The 26834-nt window shown below is 43.6% G+C and overlaps 1 protein-coding gene across 8 annotated transcripts in view; it reads right to left on the bottom strand.

Moving 5' to 3' along the window:
• Positions 1-26834, bottom strand: part of EVL (Enah/Vasp-like) — a 142642-nt gene that overhangs the window by 103395 nt on the left and 12413 nt on the right. For 3 of the 8 annotated variants that reach the window (XM_064423386.1, XM_064423381.1, XM_064423379.1), the window contains exon 1: positions 13248-13455. The exons of 1 other annotated variant lie outside the window; for it this stretch is intronic. In XM_064423386.1, the coding sequence (XP_064279456.1) occupies positions 13248-13270 (23 nt within the window). In that variant the 5' untranslated portion in view covers positions 13271-13455. Of the gene's footprint in view, positions 1-13247; positions 13459-13714; positions 14071-26834 lie in introns of those variants that run through there. 4 more of the 8 variants (XM_064423382.1, XM_064423378.1, XM_064423385.1 and 1 more) reach the window with 3 other exon arrangements.

Consider the following 26834-nt stretch of genomic DNA (forward strand, 5'->3'; position numbering starts at 1 on the left):
AGGCTGCTCTAGGATGACATTTAAAACAAATCAATTCATAAAAAGAAGTGGTTTTAGGCAAATGTCAGCTATCCCAGCTTCATTAGCTAATTGATTCAAAGCATAAAGATAGTAAAACCCAAACAAGATGACAAAAGTTACACTCTCAATGTAAGTCACAGACCAGGAGATCAGATACACTTTGACACATCCACTTTTGTGTTTCAGGTATTTAATACACCAGGAACCTTTTGAAATCCCCCAAAAATTCTCTCCACAACTTCTCCAGCATCCCAAAGGGCAGAGAGGTAGAACATGAAGGAAGTTATTCTCAGTTTTCCTCATCTGCATGGGTTTTACTATCCAGGAACAGCAGTCTTTGGACTTTTAAATACATCTTTCCCTCGGAAAGCTTCATGACAGCACAGAATTTCAGTGGTTTGGGTGCTATTATATATACATAATCAAGCCAAAGCACAACAAAATCACAGGGCACATCATACAACTTAACACAGAGAGAGAGCTTTTATAGACAGCCTGTATGGACACACAGGAGCACATCAGTCTGAGAATACTGATTTGGGCAGCCCTGTAGAAGTGGTCTTCAGATGGCTGTGTAAGCATTATAGGCACTGCATTCCAGATATATTTCAAGGAGAATTTAAAGTAAACTGAAAGAAAAAGAACATCCCAGGGGATGTGGTAAGAATCAGGGTAACAATGAACTGAACCCCTAAAATGCTCCCTATAAGGGGGCAGTAGGTGTTCTTGTTGGAAGAGGTGCTTGTACCCAATCAGGAGTCAAGTTCTGTCTTGACTAACATCATGTTTTACAAGTTTATTGACTCCATTTCCTGCAATAAAGAGATGCATTCAAGTAATAACCAAATTCAAAGCTGTGGTCTCACCCAAGTCAATAAGGCAGTACCTGGGTCATTCCCATGTTTCTGCTCTAAAACTGTAGTTAAATCTAATGGACATTAAAACATGGGCCAGAAGCTGAAGGAAAGAAGATAAGCTGAAAAGTGACACATGCAAAACCCCAGTATAAAAAAGATAAACTCCTGTAAGCCACAGTTTGAGCCAGACAAAATATGAGGGCCTCTTACACTCAGTTCTGAGTTCTGCTTCACCTTGTCCAGTCCAGACAACCTCTAAGTGTCAGTTTTTCATTTGGACTCCCTTAAAATCAGAAGAAATAAAAGTGTTTCTGGAGCATGCTTCATCTGCTCCTAAAGTAGGTGGCTAAAACAGGTCAGAGGAATCACGTTAGCAGCAGATTTTTCTCTCCATTGATTACACAAGGAGCCCACAGGGACCAGGACGGATGTAGACAATCAGAGTTAGGAGAAATGAAGCTCATCCCAGACATCTGCACAACTGCATCCACAGCACTACTAATCCTCTCATGGCTGAAAGTGGGACTAATTTCCACTGCAGAAAAAAGACAAAAGTAGAAGACAACCAGCTTTCTGAAGAGTGATCTCAAATGTGAATTCCCAACATGGCAAGGTCTTTCCATTTCAAACATTTGAATTAAGCCCATGGGTTGAAAGAGTCTGAGCATGTTCCCTATTCCCAGCACCACATCTAATCTGGAATCTGACCTCTGGCATTTTATTTAACCTTACTTTTCCTACTAACAGCAAAGTAGGGGTAATTTTAACATCTCTGCCAGAACGCTGAGTTACTTGATGAACATCTTTAAAGTGTTCTGGGATTTCTGTGCTCCTCATCAAAACAGTGATACTATTAACTATTATATGAACACTATTATGATTACCATTACAAAGACAGCATTTTTCTGATATTTACCTTTAAAACAGCTGATATTAATTTTCATGTGCTTTTCTTTGAACAGTCCTTCTCAGTCACATTCCCATGCCTATTTCTCTGGGATTTGTATCTTCTGATCTGACACTTTGCAGGTTTATCACCAAATTCCCTTTTCCTGTTGTCTGTTAAAGTCATGCACTAATGAAAAAAATCATTCTTTGCTTTCTGCCTAAATATATCTATATAGAAATAGATCTCTCCATTTATATAAAAGCCCACACATTCTGTCATTAAGTGTAGCAGACAAATAGATTTGAATTGCAGTAGTGTAAATAAACATGCAGCCTTTTCCCAAATCTAATGGGCAGATATAAATAAGTCCTGTCTAGAAGCCACAATTGAATCACTATACACAGTAACTTGGGCTAGAAATCAAAACAAAGTGTCATTGTCTCCATCCCCTATACTCACAACCCCAGCAGGGAGATTTCAAGGAAATTGCTCACATAATACAAACTTTCATTTACAGAACAATGTAGAAACACACATACAAAACTATCTCGGTGTGTTTATGTACATATATACACATTCAGTCATGTTTCAGAGGGAAGGCATCCTTGGATGGGGGAGAGCCATAGAGCAGGGCTTGGACCTCACTCATCAGTGCCACTCCTGGGATTTAGGACACTCTGTGCCTCAATTTCTCTGCCTTTAATAACTGGTCTGGGGACAGGTCCCCATGTCCATGGGCACAGAGGTACCATGTCTGGCAGCAGCTGCACTAAACCCCAGCATTAAGGACAAATAATCAGCTCTATGGCACAACTGTCAGATTGGATCCCCCCTTGAATCTTCAGTGATTTGGGACTTTAGATTAGAGTCTGCATGCTGGACACCAACTAAGGAAACCCAGATGACTCCTCCAGCCCAAGCTCCTGGATGGATGGCTTCCCTTGATGTGCATTTCTGGGGATTGCAGGGAGAGGTGCAATTCCAGCCAACTCAGGGCACCTGCACTGCCCCACTTCCCCACCAGCTCTGTCCCCGCTTGCCTTGGCTGGCTTGAACATCGAAGTAAAATTCAAACTGACAAGCAACACCTGTCTCCACAGCTATTTTCCACACCCACCTACATCTAGTCCTTGCTTCATTGCCTTCTTTAAAGTTTAATAAAGGTTTCAGTGAGCAGTCTTAGTCAAGTTGCTGACTCTTTTTTTTAATGCTTCCATGACTGAGCTCAGACATCAGAAGGAATCTGGGTTTAAGTAATCTGCTCACAAAGAAAGCCCTGGAAATATGCTTTCTGCTCATCATCACCTTAAACCACAAGTGCAAATCTACAGTACGGCGCATTTTTCCTAGGTAGAATCATGAGGGCATGGTTTTGCTCCTCTTGCATTGGATTTTCTCAAAAGCTCCTCTCCCAGATGGACTCTATAAATCAGGATATATATCTCAAAAGGCATTCTTAAAATTCAACTTCCTATTCATGGTACCCACCAAAATGCTCAGTATCATCCTTTTGCAGTACAGAGAAACAACTAAAAGATGCAGCAGTTTGTAGATTAGTTGTTTTAATTTAAACACATGTAATTTACAAGCATGCAAACTGACTATAAAGATTTGAAAACTTCTGAGAAATTCTGAGAAAGCACCATTAACTTTACTTTGGAAGCATGGCCAGCTGAGTGCTGTACTTGGATCACAACACATACTGGGGAAGCTGATGGGCTAAAGGCCCAAGAAGTAAGATGGTATCAGGCTCTTGGAGTTTGGTGGAACCCCAAGGGTGTCAATCTCTGTGTGTGACACCAAGGCAGAGCTCAGGCTCTCACCCTCACTATCACCAAGCCAACCTCAGATACTTCAGACAGAATAAACCAAAAAAGCAAAGGAAAACACATTCCAGACCTCAAGAGCCAAATTCTGCATCTACAGGGAAAACCAGTCTGACCCTTTGCTTTCCCCCACCCACACACAGGAGCAGCCAGCTGAAATCCCCAGGATTTGGCAGTCGAGGTTATCCTGATGCAGACCCGGAGCACACAAGTGTGCCTGGAGCTCAGAAGGAACGTGGGAAGCTGCAGGGACTGAGCTCACACCCACACCCAAGGCCTGTGCACTTGCAGGACAGATGTGACCCTTTCTGGGGAGAGACAATTGCATCTGAAAGGAGCAGAACTGCAGTGGGGGCTGAGGTGATGACAAGTGTACTGTGTCCCCTCTGAACAAACCTCTCCACTTCCTAAGTCTTCATGCTAGGAAACCACATTGTCTTTCAGGATTGATTTTTCTCTTACTTCGACCTTCAAAAGTAGGATATTGTTACATCTTGGTCAGCAATGTCAGGATTTTCTGCAATAAATCAGACATCGTTTTCATGTCAAATTACCCAGATACCTTACATGGGCTGTGCCCTGTGGGTACTTCATTTTCACCTTCTTCTTTAATAACACGTTTTCTTTCTTCTCCTTTACACACTGAACTTTATAAATAGTTTAAATAAATGCCTCTCTTTGTTTAATGAGCTTGTGCTGTCTGAGTGAGCTTTGAAAATGCCATTGGTTATGTGGAGTAGTTAAAAATTACCATAGGGGAGCTACTGACATGAGTGCATTACCTCTTATTAGTACTAATAATCTTGCCTAACAAGCCAGTAGAGTCTTTGAAGTCTCATCCTCAAGCTTTGAGATTGATCCTTTTCCAAAAGTGGTGGTGGTGGGTTTTTCCCCATCCTTTATATTACTAGTACTTAGTACTCCTAAATCCTGTGCTGCTTCTCTTGCAACAAAATTGCCCCAGTACCATAACAGGACCAGTCCAGCTGCACCCTACAACAGTGTTAGAGCCAAAATGCCTGCTCCACTCATTCTGCAATACACACAGGCAGACTTAGAACCACATTTTCCACACTCTCCATCACTGAAAAACAAACAGAAACTTTCAAATCATTCAAACACTCCACATCTATGTGAGCCCTTAAAGACAAAGGCCAATTTTCTACATAAATAGCATCCAGCTGGTCCTCCTCCCTGTAATAATCAGAGCTGATACATGCTCTTGTGAAAATCTGATCCATGTAAAATGCATTTTTCTTCATTTTTGAAATATGGTTCTTAGATTTCCATTCCCCAATTAAAACAAGAATGTGACTTTGATCTCAAATAATTTGCAATGCATGTCAAAAAGAGTCTTATCTGTTACTTCCATTTTAACATCACTTCATAAGAAACAGCTCCTTGGCTAAGCTGTGATGGCTGGGCAGAACAGTGTTAACTACACGAAATGGCACCAAAAAGTGCTGTCTCATGAAGCAAAGACAATCTGCAAAGCTGGCAGGAATACTTATTTTATTATAAAAATTCTTAGAGTCTGAAGAAAGAACAAGCTTTTTGATATAAAACCATCCTCCAGTCTGAAAAAAATAAGTTTCAATCATCTCTTTCCCTAAATTTTTACCTGTCTTTTTCTCCTTTTATCTCCTTTCAGCCTGTTCTTTTCTCTGTCTCTTTCCCTCCCATGGACAAACTTAATGGGAAGTTAGTCTGAGGCTTTACACCACAAGGATTAAAATGGATCACAGGAAGAAGCCCCATATCCTGTATCTGCCTTATGAATAGCAGAAATAACAAGATAGCAATTTTATCCATTTGGCCTTGTTGCACAAGAAAAGGCAAGGAGGAATTCAGACACCCGTGATGTCCTGTAGCTGAAAATATGGACAAGGACAGAGATAATGAGAATCTCTGGGAGACACCAGGATATTGAAACCAAGCATCCACCCCTATGAAGCAGGCACTGCAGGCAGGAAGCATTGGGCAGCAGCTGTTTTCCATGAGAGTTCAGCTGAAATGCTTCAAGTCTTTATAGACTTCATACTAAGGCTTAGAAAACACAGGACTGAGAATGACTTGCTCTAATGGATGCCCATAGGTGGATTAAAAAATTATCATAAATTCTGTTATTTAAAGAAGCCATCTGTACTCGTGTTTGTTTTAATTTTAAAGACTGACATCAATTTCCATGTGCCTTGATAACTACCTTCAGTTCTGAAAAGCGTGTCTGGATCCTCATTAAACAACAGCAGACACTTCTTGTTTGTAAATATTACCACAAGGTTGGTTAAAAAAGGAGGGAGGCCAAACATGTTTTGGAGATGAGAGAGAGAGTTAAAAAAAAGGGAGAAGGGGATAAACATGTTTTGGAGATGAGAGAGACAAGATAAAAATGCAAAAACATGCTATCATGCCTAGAAGGCAAAGGGAACAGAGAGGAAATTTCTTGGGTTTGGAAATGAATTGCACTGCAGATCTCAGGTAGGTGAACCAAGCCTTTGGCACCAGTGAGACTGGTGCCCTGTAGGGTTTGCAGTTCAACAGGAGAAAAGAAGGGAACACTCTTCCAAAGACAGCTCCCTGTTTAAGGCACTAAATACACACATCACAGACAATTTACACTGATTTAACTGTGACTGGAAATTACCTCCTACATAGACAGTGGAGCTCCTCCAATCCAATGAATATCCTGGGATAAATCTCCTTTCATATTTATATTTGGGATAAGAATATATGCCCAAGCATCAGAATTTTTCTCCCTTAAAATCTGGCCAAACCTGACTCTACCACCTCTAACAAAGAGTCTCTATCTATTTCCCTCTTCAGTAGAAATACTTCAACATAGCCACTATGAGAATAGTGTGTGCTTATCTTCATTTCCAGCAACAGCATTCTCACATTACTTTCTTAGAAGCATTTCTCTCCTTCTCTTCAAATGCCTCTGTGCTAAACCACTGAAATATGTGGCAACTGCAGTGTCAGTTGTCACAGGGAAAAATATGTCAGCAAAAACATTTGATTCAATCTGCTGTTAAAGGAAGCAACATTTCCTCAGGGTGTATGCCTTATGTGGATAAATAACAACTGTCCAAAATCCAAGGATCTAAAATCAATTTCCAATATCAAAGAGCAGATTTGAGGCAATCACCTTCAGCAAAAGAAAAATGCAAAAATAACTCCTTTTCCTCCTTTTTTATTTTAGTACAAGTTGGTTTTGGAAAAAAATAAATATTAGTCTCTCAGTCACAAAATGAAGGATGAAGGATTACATAAAGGGTATTGTAGATCTCATTGGGACCATAATTTTTCACCCAGGCTTCTGCATTTTCTCTGATGAGATGCATTATATGGAATATTAACATTTCCATATTGAACAACTAGACTTGCCAATTCCTGCAGATAATAAAAAACTTCTGTCTCAACAATGTGTTTTTACCAAATTTCATGTTCAGCACAAGAAGGACATCAGCCTCTTGGGAGAGTCCAGAGGAGGTTTTAAAGATCATTCAAGAGTTGGAGCACCTCTCTTGCAATGACAGGCTGAGAGAATTGGGGCTGTTCAGCCTGGAGAAGTCTCTGGGGACACCTTACAGCACCTTCCAGAACCTAGAGGGGCTGCAAGCAACAGGGAGAGGGTCTTTCTACAAGGGCATGGAGTGATAGAACAAGGAAAGGGCTTCAGACTGAGAGGGGATGTTTAGTTTAGGTATCAGGAAGAAATTCTTTACTGTGAGGGTGGTGAGGCACTGGCACGGGCTGTCCAGAGAAGCTGTGGCTGCCCCATTCCTGGAAGTGTTCCAGGCCAGGTTGGAAGTTGTTTTCAGTAACCTGGTCTAGTGGGAGGTGTCCCTGCCCATGAATGGGGGGATTGAACTAGTTGGTCTTTAAGGTCCCTTCAGCCCAAACCATTCCATGATTCTGTGAATTTGTGAGTGTCCACGAGAGGACAGAAGGGAGAACATAAGCAGCTGGTGGTTCACTGGTGGACACTATTGCAGAGAAAGCACTGAGCAAGCACTGAGAGACTTGGCCAGCCTGCAGCTTCCAGGCTCACATATTATTTGTGGTTATTTTTTAAGCACCTACAGGATATTTTGAACATGATATACATTTGGAGAGTTCAGCTATGCAGGTCAGAAGATCCTGCAACTAATTATGGTCTGCCAAGATACCATCCTTGAATTTCCTTCTTTTTAAACCTGCTTTCTCCCTTTCATTTTAACACCTTTTGAACTCAGAAACAATTACTCCTCAAATTTTTCCCCTCTTCTCGGAAAAAGATTAACTACACCATTTGGTGTGTTTTTCACTAGCTGCTCCCTCTAACCTGGAAGATCAGAGTCACCAACTTGGAACAACAATTTGTTCCACTTCTCTGTAGTGCTGCAATCCCATTACACCTATACACAGAAGCTACACTCCTGTAGCAATTTGAAACAGTCTTTTGGCAACTCTTCTGATGCTTCTTACTCGTCAATATGATCATATTTCTTGCAGCAAGGAACAGGAATCCTTTTCTATTGTCACAGATTCATAGAATGGTTTCAGTTGGAAGGGACCTTAAAGATCATCTAGTTCCAATCTCCCTGCCATGGACACCTTCCATGTTCTTGGGATTGCCCTGAACCAGGTGCAGGACCTTGCATTTGGCCTTGCTGATCTCCATGAGGTTCACATGGACCCACTTCTCAAGTCTGGCAAGGCCCCTTCCCTCCAGTGTGCTGACTGCACACAGCTTGGTGTCACTGGCAAACCCACTGAGGGTGTGCTCAATCCCACTGTCAGTGCTGCCAGCAAACATGTGAACAGTGCCAATTCCAACACTGACCCCTGAGAGCACCACACATCACTCAGCACTGGTGTGCACTCTCACATCAAGCTGTTGACCACAGCCCTTTGAGTGTGACCATCCAGCCAATTTCTCAACCCTCGAGTTGTCCATCTGTCACCTCTCCAGTTTAGAGTCAAGGGTGCAGGACAGTGTCAAACGCTGGCACAAATCCAGGCAGATTATGACAATCACTCCTCCCTTATCCACCAACACTGTAACCTCACTGCAGAAGGCTTCCATATTTGCCAGGGACAATTCACCCTTAGTGAAGCCATGCTGGCTGTCACCTCACCTACAGCTTCCTAAAGCTGCTTGACTATTCAAATTGCAGTGTCATTTCTGAAAATTGGGATTGTTTAAAAGGCCTCATTTTTTAGGAATTTTCAGCAGGAAAAGCTACTGCAGACAGGTCTGCATCCCTTTGTAGCACCAGCCTTTTGTCCCTTTGATAAATCATCTTACTGCTCGTTGGGGAAGGAGGAAGGAAAAACCACCTGTCTTTTACTGTAATATCTGTCTTTACAAAATGCTCATGCTTGTCCTTTATACAGTTCTTTAATAAACATGCCAGGTACCCTGGAGACATCTACACAGTCAGCAGTGAAAATACAGAATCATAGAATATCTATGTTAGAAAGGAACCGTAAGTACCATTGAGTCAAATTTCCTGCTCCTTGGAGGACTTCAAAAAACTAAACCATGTGACTAAGAGCATTGTCCAGGCACTCCTTGAACTCTGACAGGTTTGGTGCTGTGACCACTTCCCTGAGGAACTGTTCCAGTGACCCACCACCCTCTCAGTGAAGAATGTTTTCCTAAAGTCCAGTGTGAACTTCCCCTGCTGCAGCTTCACTCCATTTCCTTGTGTCCTTTTGTTGGTCACTAGAGAGAGGAGAATACTGCACTCAAAGTCAGAGCAGGCAAGTGATGGGCACCTGACACCAGAATTCATTTTTGCAGAATCGTCTTAAAACCAAAATTCTTCACTAATGTAGTGTATTCAGGTTAGTTTTTTGTTGGGTTTTTTTGTTTGTTTGTTTGTTTGACAGCAGCAAATGCAGCTTAAACATCAGAATTCCTGTATGCCGATCCAATTGTGCAGCTAAACTCAGCCATGAAATGCTTGTAGGCACAATAAACTCAATGCCTTCATCTGCCCAAAGACACAGGGATCACCTGCTCCCAGGGGACACCTTCCAATGCTGCTGCTGCCTTGGGGATCAGCAGGTGAGAGGCTCTCCCTGCACCACGGCAGCCAAATGCTCTACGTTCATTCTGAGCTTTGCTTTCTATTCATCGGTGGGTTTCAGCTCCTCTGCTCAGAGCCAGCTCTCTCTTTTGAGAGACTCATCTTCCTTCCTGTAGCGTTCTCAGTTGTGCTGGTTGGATGGGGGAAGAGGAGATGTAGTTAAAAATACTGCAAGGCTGTGGTGGGCGGTGTAGCAGAAATAGACAGACACCAGCTCACTGCGAAGAATACCAAGTAATATCCCAGAAAGATAAAGGCATAGCAACAAAAGAAAAGAAAATGCATTTGTGTTCTGCCACTAGAGAGCTAAATCTGGGCGGAAGATACCAAATGAGGAGTACTGCTGGTGGCCAAGTGCACCATCTTCCTGACGGCCTCACGTGCAAAGTCATCTCACAGCAGGGTGGTCAGCAGCAGATCATAAAAGCACGGCTTATGGACAATCCTGCCTCAAATTATAGCCCAAATGTATGTGATGTTTGGGGTTTATGAAGGCAGTGCAGGAATCAGCAATAAAATGGGCCCAACCCACAGCACACAGAAACCAGAAGCCCATATGGACTGAGAAGGGGCTTAGCTCCATTAACCCTGCTTTAAAAGCAAAGTTTTTCAGGGGATATTAGGTTCTTTCCAAGAGGAAGATAAACCAAGCTTGGCTGATACAAGAAGCTGTGAGATTATTCTATGGATTTACTCCCTATTTTTCAGAGGCTTAAGCCTCTCTTCATGCAGCCAGTAACCACACAGGAAAGATTTCATCCCGAAGGGCTTTACAAATAAGTTTTTCACAAACAATACACCAGAGTCACTTACAGTCTTTAAGTGAGAGAATTCTTCAGAGAGGTCCAGCAGCTGCTTAACACTTCACAAAAATAACCTGGCACCATTTCACCAGGGAAGTGATGATGGCTTCATCAAAATGAAATCAGGGGGGAACTTGGGTGGCCTGATTGCAGGGATGCCTTTTGGCATAGGCTCAGGGTGCCACAGCCCATACCACCCTTCTGGGGAGGCCTGCAGGTCTGGAAGGGCCAGTGGAGACAGAAAAAAAAGAGCAGAGTAACACAGAGAGATGTCATGGTTGGGTGTGGATGAGCAGGCAGTGCTGGGATCACCAGGATGGCTGTGCATGAGCAGGCAGTGCTGGGATCACCAGGATGGGTGTGCTGGGATCACCAGGATGGCTGTGCATGAGAAGGCAGTGCTGGGATCACCAGGATGGCTGTGCTGGGATCACCAGGATGGCTGTGCATGAGCAGGCAGTGCTGGGATCACCAGGATGGCTGTGCATGAGCAGGCAGTGATGGGCTCTCCTCTTCTGGGGACACTTGGGTACTCAAGGCCTGTGGGTGCCCTGGAGGATGGAAACAGCCCTGCTGCTGCAACACACACATGAACATCAACTTCAGGCAAGAGTCAAGGACAGAGATGAGTGCAAGCCTGTGTTTTGGGCACATGGAAGACAGGGACCTTCAAAAGAGAGTGGGGCAACCCTGGAGCCAGGGCCCTTAGGCCAGAGTGCCCTCTGCTGCTACAGCCACTTTGCTTCCAGGAGCCCATGGCAGGGAGGCTTCCACCCCACTGCTCAACTAGCCCTCGTTTTAATCTTTATCTTGCAAGACTTGTTTTGATGCCATCAAAATCTAAAACAGCCACAGGCACGAGAATAATCATACCATTAAAAAAACCCATCAGCACGCAGATGCAACCTCAACAAAACACCATGGAAATTCCTAATAACATAAATGCCATTTAAATGCTGCCATACAGAAACGCCAGCCCTACCAGTGCAAAATTTAAAAGAAAATGTCTAGCAGTCTGCACATCAGATGTTAATACTATTTTCAAATCAAGTCTAAGACAGGATGACACATAATTTAATAAGCCTAATGGGTGTGTAATCAGCATTTGACCATTCCTGCCATAAACTAGGTGTCTTTCTGGCCCAAGATGTCTAGGAAAGCCACTGAAAGACAGCTAAGGCTTTTAAAGCAGAATTTTAAAAACATATATTTTTTTTTCCTCATTGTAGATTTATTGAGAATTTCACTCAATTAAGAATAGGACCCAATGAACTGGCAGAAATACAACTCTGTGGGCACAGTAAGTAGCACAGTAAGTTTGGGGCCCATTTGCACCTTAATTTACTGCCAACAATCAGCAATGTCAAGATTCCAAGCAGCTCCTGACAGCCCTGACAACAGCAGTTACACAGCATTATCTAGTCTTCCAGTAAAATCCTTCCCCTCAGACAGCATTCATGCTGCATTTCACAACAGGAGGAATATACACAGTCAGCCTGGATCTCCTCAGCCCCTACAGCTGGAATCAGAACATTTTGGGGAGTGGGGGTGTCCTGTACCTGCTTTTGCTGCTTTTGCCACCACTCACACACAGAACTGAGCAGCAAGTCACAAAATAATGGAAATTGCCAATATATTTGCCCAACAAAAGGCAGAAATAATGTTAAAAATATCTAATCTGAGGGTAGAAAGTTTCATTTTAAGGTATTTGATAAAGAATGCTCATTGTGTTTAGAAAAAGAATCCATTATCTCCTCTAGTTACATACTTGGTCAAACAAACCATTTTTTGACTCAAAAAGAAAGGTATTTTTAAGATACATTATAGAATAACGATATACAGACAAATGTATCATAAGATGATGCTTAGTGCTGTTTCAACATTGTCACCATTTTATCTGGACAGTTTTATAACACAAGTTATAACAACTGAACACATTAAGCAAAAATTTTTTTTTACAAAAAGTGAGACACTCCCTACCCCACAACTACTGACCAGAATTTTTTCAAGTCCAAACTGCATTAGGAAAATTATTGTCTGTTAGTGAGGGTAGAAATTCTATTTTATGTCTTCAAATGTCTGTTGAGGTTTTAATAGACCTCAATACTTGCATAAGGATGGAGTTATACTGGGGGTGGGGATGGAGGAGGAGAGGGGGCAGAGGCAATACTAAGCAGAACCAATATCAAATAAAAAGTGCTAATTTATATTCTAACAATCACAGTTGCTCAAATGTTTGCAAACTACAAACCAATCCCAGCAAACTAAACAATATTCTTATTTTTAATATAATTCATATGGAATTCTGCAGCAACAAGGTTATAAAAAAGACATGTATACTCTGCAGCAGCATAAAATATAATCCTATGTACAATCCAAGCATCAATTTTCTCTTCTCTATCACCATCAGTATTTTATCTTGAAGGAGCATCTGTCAGATTCTCCAGAACTAAAAATAGCAAAGACCCTTTTAAAGAGAACAGTTTCTGGTTTATATTTATAACTACCCTGTACTCGCTGTTTCTGGCTGCATGGCTATGAAATTTGTGCACGATATAATCAATTACCCAGCTTTGCACTTCATCATGCAGTTAAGCTACCGTCACCTGCAACGAACCCTCCAAGCACTTTTCCCCATGCACAGGGCAGAGAATCTAAAACGCAATAAATATCTGCACATTGAACAACTAACTGTAGAGCTGACTGACATTACACAGCAAAAACCCTGTGAGAACAAAAACCAAGCACACTGATGTATAAAACAGAGAGCCTACCTGAATTCTTCAAATGCATACATGGCCTAGCAACTACACAAATGCTCTGAAATGTAAAATAATCTTCTTAACGTGCAGAGGACCATTTAGTTTGTCAAACTGCAGCAAAATGCATAATGACGAGACAGTATATTTGGAATATTCTGAGGAGAAAGGGTATGCAGATACTGGCCTGCAGCCTACAGCTCAGCCAGCTGCTGACAAGCAGCAGCTAACAGGAAAAGGCGATAGAGTACCATGTGATCATTCCTGCAAGTCTGATTAATGCAGTATACTCCAAGAATACAGGCTGATATCTTTATTATTCAAGCCAAATAAGTCAAATACGGTACACGACAGGGTTCACAGCTAAATTATCATTCACATGCTACATCAAAATCAGCAAGCGCAAGCAGAGGATAATAAAAAACTAAATATATATCGTAACCAAAGAGATTAATTAGGCCCATTCAAGCTGATTTTCTTACCTTGTAGTGATATTTTAGTCTGTTTTTATTCATCTAAACCATCAGAGATGGAACAAAAGACTGCATCCACAAACCTCCCCTTCCATGAATGCCAGAACATTTAAAGTAGTTTATCTGCTAGAAATCATTTCCTCTGTAGTCTATTCCCAACCACTTTAACTCCTTCAGCCCTGAACTCATTGCCATAAACCCTGTTTGCAGTGCCATGCGGGCTTTTTTGGGTTTGCAGGGTTAACACCAAGAAATCGCAGCAGTGCAACTGAACGAGGTGGGATAGGAGCCAAAGGAGTCAGATCTGCGAGATCACAGAAGGGAGACGGGGATGAGCAAAGTTGAGCATTTCGTGGCATTGCAGTGAGCAGGCGAGGATGCTTCAGCTGCCTAGCAACAGCGCACGCAATCTCCATGGCAACAGCGCAGCCAGCGCAGGGGGCAGAGCATCCCTGCGCACCCCAGGGGCGACACGCGGGGACAACCTCGGTGGCACGGCCACCCACCCCGTGCCGGCCCCTCCCGGGGAAGCGGGAGCCGGCGGGATCAGCCCCGAGCCGCTGCGGGAAGCGCACGGGCACGCTCCTGGAGCGGCCCGGCGATGGAGGCACCTCTGCTGCTGGAAACAACACGGCAGCGAGGCGTGCAGAGCGCAAACACCGCTCACAGTGCTGGGGAACACACCCCACAGGGCAGGAGCCAGAGCTCCCATCCCCGGAGCAGCCCCTCGGAAATTCTGGACCTGCAGGAATCACACTCCCATCACCCGTGTGCTCAGGGGTTGTATGGGTGTTAGCCATGAGACTGGGGGGACACTGCCCAGGCAACCAAAGTCAGCCTCAGCACCAGCCACCACAGCGTGGGGCCACCCAGGGGTGCCAGGCTCTGCCAGTCACCTGCGGGCTAGAGAGCAGGTGAACGGTGAGGACTGCTGGAAATGAGGAGATTCAATCCTGGGAAATCAACCCCAGCCCTGGGAAGGAGACAGAATGGGGCAGTGGGAGACCATGCTGCCTGGGAAAGTCACAAAGCTCCCTCTGGGGCTGCTCCCCTCCTCGACTTGCCTCTTTCACTGCTGGGGCTGGTTTCTGGCACAAGGAAACACATGGAGGATTTTGGCTGGAGTTTGAAATATCCAAACCCAACTACAGCTCCTGAGGCTCACTACGCTCTAGGGCAATGGCTGTCCCACTGAGCTGTGGGATTTGGAGGCTGGAAAAGCATCCAAAGGGTACAGACTGCCACATCTCCTAGACACAGTGACTGGGACAGGCCATGGTAACTGTGGCATCTGATCTCATGCTGAGAAATACAGGCAAAAAGCTCTGGAATAAAAGGAAAAGGCACTCATGGCAAAAAACCCCAGCATTGGAAACAAAAAAAATTTCCACATTTATTTGAGATATGGTGTTTTTAATGTAGTAGTGACCTTGGGTGTCATTTTATTTCCTTTAAACAAATGTGATAGTGTTAAGTGACAATAAAGGCACGCTGTAGGAACACTAAAACACATGCAGTCACACCATCTGACAGAAATTAATTCTTCCACAAGCATCCAGCAAGAGCAGGACTGCAAGGTAGGTGATTCTGGCTACAGCCTAAAAAAAGATTAAAATTGGCAGAGAGGAGAACAGCGCAACCATCAAAAGAAGCCACCTGCCATATTTAGGCTGAACTTAGCACAAGTATGCTCACTGTACACAGCACCCAAGCAGCTGGGCACAGGAGAGGCACCCCCTGCAAGCAACTGTGCTCCTGACCTTGCAGGAAATAGTTTTATGCCTTCAGAGCTAGCCAAGACCCCTCATGGGGGAAGGACGGAATTCTGAACTTCTGTTTTTTCATGCTCACCACAATTTTCTTCTAACTTGAATCAAGTGGAAGAGGGCTGGTGTTTCTTTTTCATGCTGTTTATTTAAAATAAAGCATTCTACAAAATTAAGAGGAAACATACTGCTTTCCCTAAGCATTCTTCTTGAAACAAAATTGACAAAATCACTGTCTGGTCTTCCAATCTCTGCAGTTTCTCAACAGCCACAATGCAAATAAACAGTTAACTGTTCAAGTCAAGGCTTCTGTCATCAATGAGTCCACTGTGAAGGACTAGAAAAGCAAACATCCTCCACAAAGTTTTCATATACAGCAGAGGTCAGCTGTTGAAAGGTTTTATTAGGATAACATTTTAACTTTTTTTTTCTTGGCCAGCACTTTCACAACAGCTGACAGCATTACACACAGAAACAGCAGGACTTGTATCATGTGAGACAACCAATAGTCTCAGTTCTGGTTAATTAATTACTAGGATTCCCATATTCAACAGTGAGATCTGAGAGCATCATGTCCATGAATGAGGCTCAGCATGAAACTTTACCAAACAGAACCCACAGGAGCTTCAGAAAGTCACATGAACACATGCAATGGCCAAATACACAAATAAATGCAAGGCTACAATGCCTCCTTATAACTTTTTAGCAATGACTGTGACTTCCTGTGCCATGGGCCAAACTGAAGGTCTTGAGAAGCAGACAGAAATTGTGTCAGAAACCACAATCAGCAATGAAATTTTCCACAAGAGTTGTTTATTCCCTTCCTGGCAGTATAACCAGTCCAAACATTTGATGACAAATGCCCCTCACTTTACCAAAAATTGAAATTATGTCACATGAAAGAAAAATTTACTAAAGATTGGGTGGGAAAATTTATGTAATGGGAACTGTGGGACCCAGACCCCACCTTCTGATCAGAGGCCAAAAAGATGTGACATTGAGTGTCCCTCCCACTGAAGACAAGCAGCAGCTTTTGGGAAACACTTGGCAGTTTAGTGCTGGGCTCTAACAAACAAGTGAGACTGTAATAGAAGTGGTTATCCTTGATGAAAGCTTGTCAACAAAGCAAAGGATGCACAAAAAGCCTGGAAATATGACAAACCAGATCAAGGCAGAGGTTACTGGTGACATTTCTGGCTTTATCCAGTATTTCACTGCCATCCAAGGGCCTCATGCTGGTACTCTGCTAAGAGCCCGGTTTCATCACATGTAACATCTTGCATTATTGTTATTTAGTATATCAGTGTATCAGCATTTGTCCTCCTGACCTGAAATTCCACCACAGCCTTTGCCAGATGCTTGGTGACATTATCTGATCACAAACAGACTGAGATATTTTAATGAAGTTATTCCCTTATTCCCTTGCTCAAGAAAGGAAGAAAGCCACTAACACAGTGGACTTCTGTCATTAAGCCTGCATTATCATTGTGCTGAAGTGACATTCAGACCACTCTAAAAAAAACTCTGCAACTGTGCTGAAAAATTCAGCATTCGCTTCAATTCATGAGGAAGAAAACAAAAAGAAGGGAAATGAGCCAACGAGAGCATATCTAATGAGTGTTCATTCATTGCATCTTCAAAATTCCTGCACAGTGGAGAATGTGGCAATCACAGGCAGCATCCCAGAATATGCTGAAAAATCTCCTTTTGACAGGATTGTCTCCGAGTTCAAATGTCTTTTGTGGGCTTAAGAAAATAAGATTTTAAATGTTTATTGAAATAGAAAAGGAGTGGCTACCTTAGTTTGTTCAGGTAGTGGGGAAATGGTAAAAATAATTGCAGTGCCCTTAAATTTACAGAGCAAGGATGCATTCAGCATTAGAGTATTGACTCAAAGCTTCTGCTGTTAAAGGGGAGGATGGGTGGGGCAAAAACCAACTTTTTTTTTCCTCCTTTTATCAATGGCATTTCTATTATGTGTTGCCTTAAAATACAACGTGAATTTTGATGCACAAGTATAATCCAACATATTTCAGGCTTTTTTTCACTCTCAGGTTTTCAGGTTGACCATGAAAGTTTGATTTTCTGATGTTAAGCTTCAGCAAAAAATCCTACCTCATTTATATATCTTGGAATTATCACAGAATATATGCACAGAAAAAAATCAAATTTTTTCCCTTTCAACTTTGGTCCAAGCATGCTTCATGCTTTGTAAATCTCAGGGCTTGAGATTCCTGACCACAGGATGGCTGATGCCTTCCCCACAGCTTTGCTCTTATCATTCTGGGAGTATCACATACCATTTTGATGAGCAGACACCCTGTACCAGGTGCAGCACACAGCAACTCACAGGGCTGAAAGGCGATTTTTTCCACACACAGCCTCATCTGCCTTATTCCAGTGCTTCAGGGAAGATGCACTGGAGTGAACCAGAGAGAATGAGGTTCTTACTGATTTTCTATCAGCCCTTGGGGATAGCATCAAGTCACAACTAGCAATCCAACAGAACTCAGCCACACGGGCTGAAAACTAAAAGCTCCATACGGATTATTAAGTTATTGATCACTGCAACAGCGCCTGAAATATCCAGTCAAGTGTAGGACTGTGTGGCTGTGTGGTGCTGACCACCATAGAAAGCTCAAAAAGCAAAAGCAGTTTACACAAACAACAGACAAGGATATAGGAGATAAATTCAATTTAGTAAAAGAAGAAATTTGGTCAAGCCACCAAACATCTAAAAACTAGGATTCAGTCTGTATACATTGCAAATGTTAGTTGATGTGACCAGGATTTGGGTATTGCTTCCTGTTTATGAGAAATTATTTAAAATCATACAAAATGTAGTGACAGAACAAGCAACAACTGCTTCAAACTGAAAGGCCAGTTAAGAATAGATATTAGGAAGAAATTCTTTCCTGTGAGGGTGGTAAGGCACTGCAAAAGGAGAAGCTGTGGATACCCCATCCCTGGAAGTGTTCAAGGCCAGGCTGGGTGAAGCTCTGAGCAACCAGGTCTGGTGGAAGGTGTCCCTGCCCATGGCAGGGGATGGGAACTGGATCCCATCCTCGATCTAGTTTAAGGTCCTTTCCCACCCAAACCATTCTATGACCCTACTGATGAAAAACCAAAAATCCCTCCCAAGGAAATGGACAAGGCTGTACAAATTTGAAGTGCAAGGTAACAATGTATTATTTTTCCTACATAAACAATTATCAGCCTTTTTTTCAGTTCAGCACAGATCAATTTGAATCATGCTGCAGACAGAAGTCTGCTTTGTAATAATAAATTACACTGCCTCAATATTCACCTGACAGCCACAGTATCTTGCAGCAGCTACATCTTTGCTGATTAGTATCTGTACAAACACAGAGCAGATCACAGAAGACACTATTAGGGAAAATAAAAAGAAATACATGTCGTAAACTTCCTTAAAGCTAGCTGAAATTAGTCAATTTGACTTTTTCCAATATGAGGTATTAAGTGGGGGGAAAAGGGAAGTTAGATGCTACAACTTGACCACCATCACCACTATCAAGTGAAATGTCAGTGGAACTGGAAACAGTGTCTGAATACACCATGGTCATCCACTAAAGGGCACTTCCCAATAAAACATTTGGACACTTCTGTGGGGTGTACACCTCGTATCTCAACAAACACACATCTGTGTGCTTCAGACATGGATACAGATACACATACCACCACAAACACCCTGGCTTCTTGTCATCTCCAAGCAAGCCAGTGGCCCAGATCTTGTAAGGGTCTCACGTGTACAGTGGCATGCTTGCAGTCAGAAGCAGCAGCCACCACAAACCAAGCAACCTCCCCCACACAACTGGGCACATAATTGCCTGAATTTGTGACTCATTATCAGGTATACTGGCAAGACAGAAGTTATTCTGCACAGGGAAGACCAGTGTCTACTAGACATCTTAAACATTAGAAGAGTATTCCTAGTAACAACTGGGTCTTCTTATTGGGAGAGACTGAAACAGTTAATGGATTAAACATTTCTAAATCCAGAGAAGGGCTTTTGCCCACTGGAGCAAACTGCAGAGAAGCAGGTGCCCACCTGCAACCTTCCCCGAAGCCCACACCTCCCCAGAAATGCCTGACTCCAGCTGATAAGCTGGAATTTGGACTGTGAGGGAGCATGAGATAAGATAATGGGGATACTACTGTTTAATCGTCCCAGGCCTGGGGAGAGGAATGTATCCACAAGGGGCACTGGAAGCGGGGCTGGAATGCTGATGGCTCAGACACTGGGGGAAGCTGCTGATGTGCAGAGGGGGTGAGCCCAGCCCTAGGGCTCCAGCTGGTGTTGAGGGAGGGCAGGACAGAGGCAAACCCGCCAGGCAGGCCCTGTCACCCCGTCCTCACTCCAGTGAGCTCAGCTCTGCTAACCCCTGCCAGGTGCTACCGGGACAGTCACACGTGGCCTGAAGGTTTTCATCTCTGCTGATGGCCAAAATGAGCCACAATGGACTCAACTGCACTGATAGAACACCTGTGCAGCTGTGACATCTTCAAAGGTGTCAAAGACACCAGCAGCATCCCCTGATCCACACTACATCATCCAGCTTGAAATCCCTGCCCCAAGGGAGGCTCCTGGGTGTTCCCACCTGAACCTGACTGAATATAAACCCAATGATGGTGTGGTCTGGGCATTTTTCTCCACTGCCTCTTTAGGATTGCAACCACTACCACCTCTTCATCAGTCTGCAACCATCACTTTGACCAACAAACATCAAAAAAAACAACCACAACCAGGCTTCAGCATGAGGACCATGGGTGGTGACATCTTTCTACTCTTATCCTTTCTCTCTCTTACACATTTCCTTAAGTGATACTTTAATGCTTTCATATTGTCCTGTTGCTGTAGATAACAACAACCAAAATGGGTACATATCTGTTTTCCTGTGCAACCAAATTGTTCTACAATGAACCCTACATGTCTACATTTACAGGCACTGAGCATTCACTGTCATTTCCCTCTATTCTGCCCCAAGGGATCTATTAACAAAACCTGGGCTACCCTTGCCCTCTGGGGTGGGTTAGAACACTTACACCTCTCCACTCTCTAGTTAGATGGTAGGATGTAGGCAAGAGAAAAATGAAGGCTGTTTTACAGTTCTGCTCCTTAGCCAAAAGTAACCTCACTGCAGCTGATAAAAGTCCATGGCTAAACTATCTGTAGAGCAAGCTCTCTGCAGCACAAGATCACAGCACCCAGGACTTGGGAGCTGTTGGCTTATGGGGATTTTACACACACATCATGTGAAAGTTCAGAACAGATCAAGGCCTGGAATTTCACCTGGAACATAGAATTATATTTATGGTTTGGGTTGGAAGGGAAGGTTTGGGTTAAATATCATCTCATTCCAACCTGTGCAATGGGTGGGGACATCTTCCACTAGAACAGGTTGTTCCAAGTCCCATCCAACTTGGCCTGGAACACTTCCAGGGATGGGGCAGCCACAGCTTCTCTGGGCAGCCTGTGCCAGGGCCTCACCACCCTCACAGTGAAGAATTTCTTCCTGATACCTAATTTAAACATGTCCTGTTTCAATTTGAAGCCATTCCCCCATGGCCTGTCATTACAAGCCCTTATAAGAAGTTCCTCTCCAGCCCTCCTTTAGCTGCTGCGTGTGGGGGTTATTCAGTATAAGGTTCTGTTGACAGAGAATCTGCCAAACCTGAGCTTCATTGCTGTCACATCAGCATGTGTTCTTCCCCTTCTTCCTACAAAAAAACTGGAGAAAAAAAATCCCACAGATTTTTCTTCCCTTGCATCTAATGCAAAAGACATTAGAATAAACATGTGCAGGAATTATTCACACACACTGTGGAATTCTTTGTTCAGAAACAGCTTCTGACAGCAGCACCAGACCTAAGCTGTGGCAATTTCAGAACATTTCCTCACTCCCATGAGAACACACAAAGTTCTGATTCCTTCAAGGCTTCATTACACCCTAGCACTCATCAGCACTTTTACACACTATGCCAAATTGCCTTGCTGGCAGGAAAGATTTGCCAGTGTGTGGTGCCACTGGAGCTGTGCTTCTAGCCAGAGGAAGGTGACACCACTGTCACCCTGGCCAGGTTCTGGCCTCTTCTGCATGAACAAGTCTTGCCTCCAGTAAGGCTTTTGACATCACATCATTATAGACACATTCACCACTGTGTAAAAATACACAATGGGGGAGTAAAGACGACAGTCAGACTCTTCTCAGAGGTGACAGGACAAGAGGCAATAGGTACAAATTCTGAAACACAGGAAATTCAATTCAGAAATAAGAAGAAACTTCTCTACCATGAGTGCTCTAACATTGGCACAGGTTGCCTAGAAAGGCATCTTGGGATCAGCATCTTGGGAGATATTAAAAACTCCTTAGGACAAGGTTGTGAGCAAGGGTTGGACTCTCCAGACGTCCTTGCCAACCTCCACAGCTCCTTGGCTCTGTGAGCAGGACCTTCCCATCCCTTGGGCACTGAACAGTTTGCTCCTGAAGTGTGTCTGGCTGCTGCAGCAGATGTTCCACAGGCAGCACCAGGTCATTCCCACAACCTCTCCCCTTTATGGTAGCTCCTGTGGAATTTTCTTACTGACGACGCCTGCTCCCTAAGGAAAGCACACACAGGGGAGGAGCACTGCACATCATCTTTCACCAGAACCACTGACACAGTGAGACCACAGTGCTGAGACTTCACACTGCCTCATTCCTTTAAGGCTGGAGGAAAGTTAAGGGTGACCACAAGTATATTCTACAACCCAGGAGAACCTCAGGGGGCTTTTCTCTGAAATGCACATGGCTTGGCCACGCTGCAGAGAGTCAATGGATATGTGCCAGCTTTACCAATCTCCTTGCAGAGCATCACTAAGACCCAATATTTCTGAGCAAGACATAGCAAGGAGAAATGTTTTATGATATTTTATGGCAAATCAAAACCAAAGCTGGAAGCTTGTGTTGCAAAGTATTGCTATGAATATTATGTTTCTATCCCTCATTTGTTCTTCACGTAAAAAAAGACTGAAGATTGAAAAATTGTGTGGTTTCGGGTTTTGTTCAAGAAGCTGAGAAATATCACAGCTCCTGTTTTTTTCTGCTTCTGCTGGACCCATTGAAGGGGGTCCACTGGCTTTTTCAATGAAACAGTATTAGGTCTGACACTTTAATTAAAGGATGTGCCAAAATGAACACAAAAATGCCTTTTTAACATAAGCTGCATGTTGCCCTTCAGAGTCAAATGCATGAAAAGTACAAAAACCACACCACAGCAAAAGCCTTTATACAATCCATAAACCCAGGCAGCATTTAGGACCCCACATTGTCTGAACATCATCATCCTTTCAGTTTCCAGTGGTAGTAGGGATGAGAGTCAATTTCCTAACAAAAGGACAAGGAGTAAAATTCATAAAAGCAAAACACTAACAGAGACCTCATGTTAGGGAGAATTTGTTTTGCGTTTTATAACCAGAATTTTCCATGCATCTCCTGATCTTCCTGAATCTCCTCTAATAAGAACAGGATTTCTAAGGTGGTGGCTGGAATAGTAAAGCCCCACTGTTTCCTTCAGGACTGTGCAGCAAAGTTACTGATGAAGTCTGAATTGTCATTTTGGCTCTGCCAGCCCCCAGACCTCTGCTCTATGCACAGTCTGAACCAGTCTTCAACAAACCAAAGCATTACTGTGACCTGTCCCAACAGCCCTAAGCCCTGGCCAGCCAGACCCAGCCAGAAGAAACAGGACAGCTTGGGAGGAGGGGCAGAGCAGGAGGTCACACACACAAACACACTGCTTGCCCAGCTGTAATTGCATGGCTTATCATTTCTCAACTGAATGATCCCATTTTCTCACTTTGTCTTTAAAAAACTGCCTACTTAGCCTATAGACCATGATTAACTACCTATGGTGGAGCTGGTAGCATTTTTACAGCCAAGTAAGGAGCAGTAGTACAAATTGCCTTACACTACCATGAATCCAGCTTATTACAACACCAATTGCCCCCCTACCTGTGCTGAGGGGGCCCTTTTCACCACTTAGGCTAGACTAAGAGGCAAGCCACACAGAACACATCCAATCTGTCCCACAGTCAGGTCACAACCTTGGCAAAAGCAATGGGATACACGTGTGTCCATCCCAAAAGGAGGTATGCAAGACCAGGCAAGGGCAGAAGGGGAAATCAGAAGTGAGTTTTGCAATCACAGTGGTCTGGCTCTAGTTCCACTGACTCGTGTTTGTACACCAAACCCCACAGCAAACTGCAGCAGTGCTCACAGCTGAAACATTGCCTATTCCCACTGCCATCCTGCCTAGCACTGCTTGGGGTTCAAATCCAGGCTCTCAGCATGTGTACAGTGTCTGGCATCCAGCTGGGCTCTGGTCATGGCCATCAGCCCTACATCCAGCACTTGGATACTCCAGGTCATTTGAAATGGAACTGGAGACAACTGGCTCCTATCTCCAAGTATTAAGTATTTGTTCAAGAGTCAAATCCTACTTCCCTCATCTTTGGAGGGAAAGAGAGGTGAGCATGACCTGTTCTTTAACATGAGATACATTTGTCTTTTCAAGTATGAATGACTTCCTGAAGCAAATGGTTCAGGTCATCCCAGATAAGCATCCTAGTCAAATCCCAGCTTAGCTAATTTCTAATGAATGAAACTACAGAGTAACCAGGGCATTCCAATGACCTTGAAAAGGAGGACAGAAATAGCAAGGCTCTGGAAATCAATTCACAAGACTCATAAAATGAGAAATGATCACAAACCATCAAATACTATCCAAAAATTATTCCCCTTGCTCCTGAAATTCCTTCTGTTTCCAGCCACAGACAAGAATCCCCATTCCTCAACATTTTTAACTCACATTCCTCTCTCAGAGCACTGCACATCAGCCTGGCACATGCTCCTTCCAGCCTCACATTCCTAGAGGCACTCCCCATGTTGGCTGCAAACAGCTCAAGCTCCCTCAAGTTTCACAAATCTCCCCATCCACTGCCATGGGCACTGCCCCTTTTGCTACCTCAGGCTGGTATCAGATGCACAATATTAAGTGACATTAGTACTATGCTGGACCCTAGGGTTGCCTCTGCACCAGGTTCCCTGCCCTCTCCCCCTGCCCTTTCCCTAAAGACACACAGCACCAGCCAGTGTTACCCCTGCCATGGCAATATCTGCAGTGCAGGGCTGGGAGCAGAGCCCAGCCTGTGCAGCTGCCTCCCCACCTCCTCAGGAACAGAAAGGCACTGGGCAGAGCAGAGAGGAGATGAAATGTGTGCTGGGTCACTACAAGCACAGGAATAGCAAGAACAGGTCAAGGGAAACCCGGCCAGGATGCTGGAGAAGAGGATTCAACATCCTGGGCAGAAGGGTATTTTGTAGGAAGCAAAATCTGAAGGACAGGTGCCAGTCCCACAGCCAGACTGGGCTGACCTCATCCTCTTCCCCCAACTTCTCAGCTTCCCCCAAACCATAATGATTTGAGAGTAGTGTTGATGCTTGAGGGTGTCCTTTCTGGTATCCATGTTGTGACAGATCCACGTGGCACTGCCCACCATCGTGCCCCAGGTCTCCAACATCAGAGTGGCCTGAGGGCCCTTCTCCTTTCAGAATTCACTAAACTGTACAGCTTAAGTCTCTGAAGTAATTTTATATTCCACCTCTATATCATATAGACAGGGGATTCAGAAACAGACACAGTGATGTTTAGGTTATAATCACACCTTTCTTCTCTAATTCCCCTTTCTCTTTCAACTACCTCCTCTGAAACCCTTTCAAAATGCTGCTGAGATAATTCCTCTCCTCTCTCTTTCTCCCCAAACAACTCCAAGTCTAAAATGCTTCTGTCTCTGGCACTCTCCCTTCAGTTTATTATTTATCTTTATCATGTAGGCTCTTTTATCCCACCACAGTTCACAGGGTGTTAGGAACATAAAGGAAATGTTCCCAAGGAGTGTAATGATCACAAGTGTGATGTCAGACCAGATTATTCCTAAACAATCCCACACTTACATAAACAGAAGGCAACACTCAACAAATGAGTAGTGAGAAATAAAAAGGGCATAGAGAAGTAATTATGATAAAAACATGTGAGTTTGCTCAGGAATACTGAAATACCAGGAATTTTTCATTTTATCTTTGAAAACCTGCCTTTTCTCTACATAATTTGGACAAGGGAGGTCAAACGGGTTGTTTGGCCTCTTTTGACCAACATATTGGTTCCTCCTCAAGCAAATATTCCTGGGAAGGAGTAAAAAAGTCACACAACACTTGCAAGCTACCACTGCACAAACCCAGGAGATTCCTCACTGAAGAACCATATTAAAGAAAACTGTCACAGAGCCAAAATATTCTCCTGTGACAGCCAAGCTTCTTGCAAGTTCCCAAATAAGGCCATGGCTTTAAAGAGTATGTCTTTTCAAAGGCTCATTGATTTTCCTTGCCTCGTGAAGAGGCACATTGTTTACATGTCTGGGTGTGCTGATATTCCAACAGGATGAGATGGGCACAGCTTGGGGTTTCAAAGCCTGGTTTGCAGAGAGAATGAACCAAATAAGCACAGAAAGCTTCTACAGGCTGACAGCACTGCTCTAACCACTGTTTGGGAGTGATTCCTGGTGCAAACTCAAACTAGAAGGTGTGAAGATGCTAGCAGGAGCAGCCAGCATTTCCTAGCACTCTGGAGATAGATAATATTACATTCCACCTCACTTTCCAAAGTTCAGAGGCTTTTGCATCAAAGTTAGGGGTCTTGTTGAAGTTTAGGACATGTTTTGGAGAATTTGTCTGTTCTTCAAACACCAGATTACTCCTATTCAGAGAAAGAAATAAATAAAGGAAAAAAAGCTTTGGAATTAGATCTGTTGTATCTTTGCTGTATCTATATTTCATATTTACCATCCACTCCTCTCCTCAAGGCTCTCCATTATTTTCAACTTGGCAAACTGTTGAAAATGATCGGGTGCTTCAGTTCAAGTTTTACACTTGAATCACAGCACTGTTCCACACAATTCTTTGAAAACAAAGTCCACCCTTATAAAACACCCTTCACAAAGACTGGCAGGTGTCAGCCACTCCAGCTCCCCCATCTTCAGTCATGGTGTGTCCATTCCCTTAATAATAATATAGCAAAAAATATACTCACAGAACTTCAAGGCCACCAAGAGAAAAGGAAGCAAAGCAGTCAGAAAGTGTGTCAGTAGAGCTTGTGTGTATTGAGGGCATGAGCTTCTCTGCTGATGCTGCTCTGTAGTACTACTGAGGCACACAGGAGACAAAAAGCCAGAGGGAGAGAGTACAAGCCAAAGCCACCCAATACATCACAGCTGTACCTAAACACCAAGAAAATCAAAACTGGTGGTG

This window comes from Passer domesticus, chromosome 6 (genome assembly GCF_036417665.1).
Source record: "Passer domesticus isolate bPasDom1 chromosome 6, bPasDom1.hap1, whole genome shotgun sequence".
Classification (NCBI taxonomy): Eukaryota; Metazoa; Chordata; class Aves; order Passeriformes; family Passeridae; genus Passer; species Passer domesticus.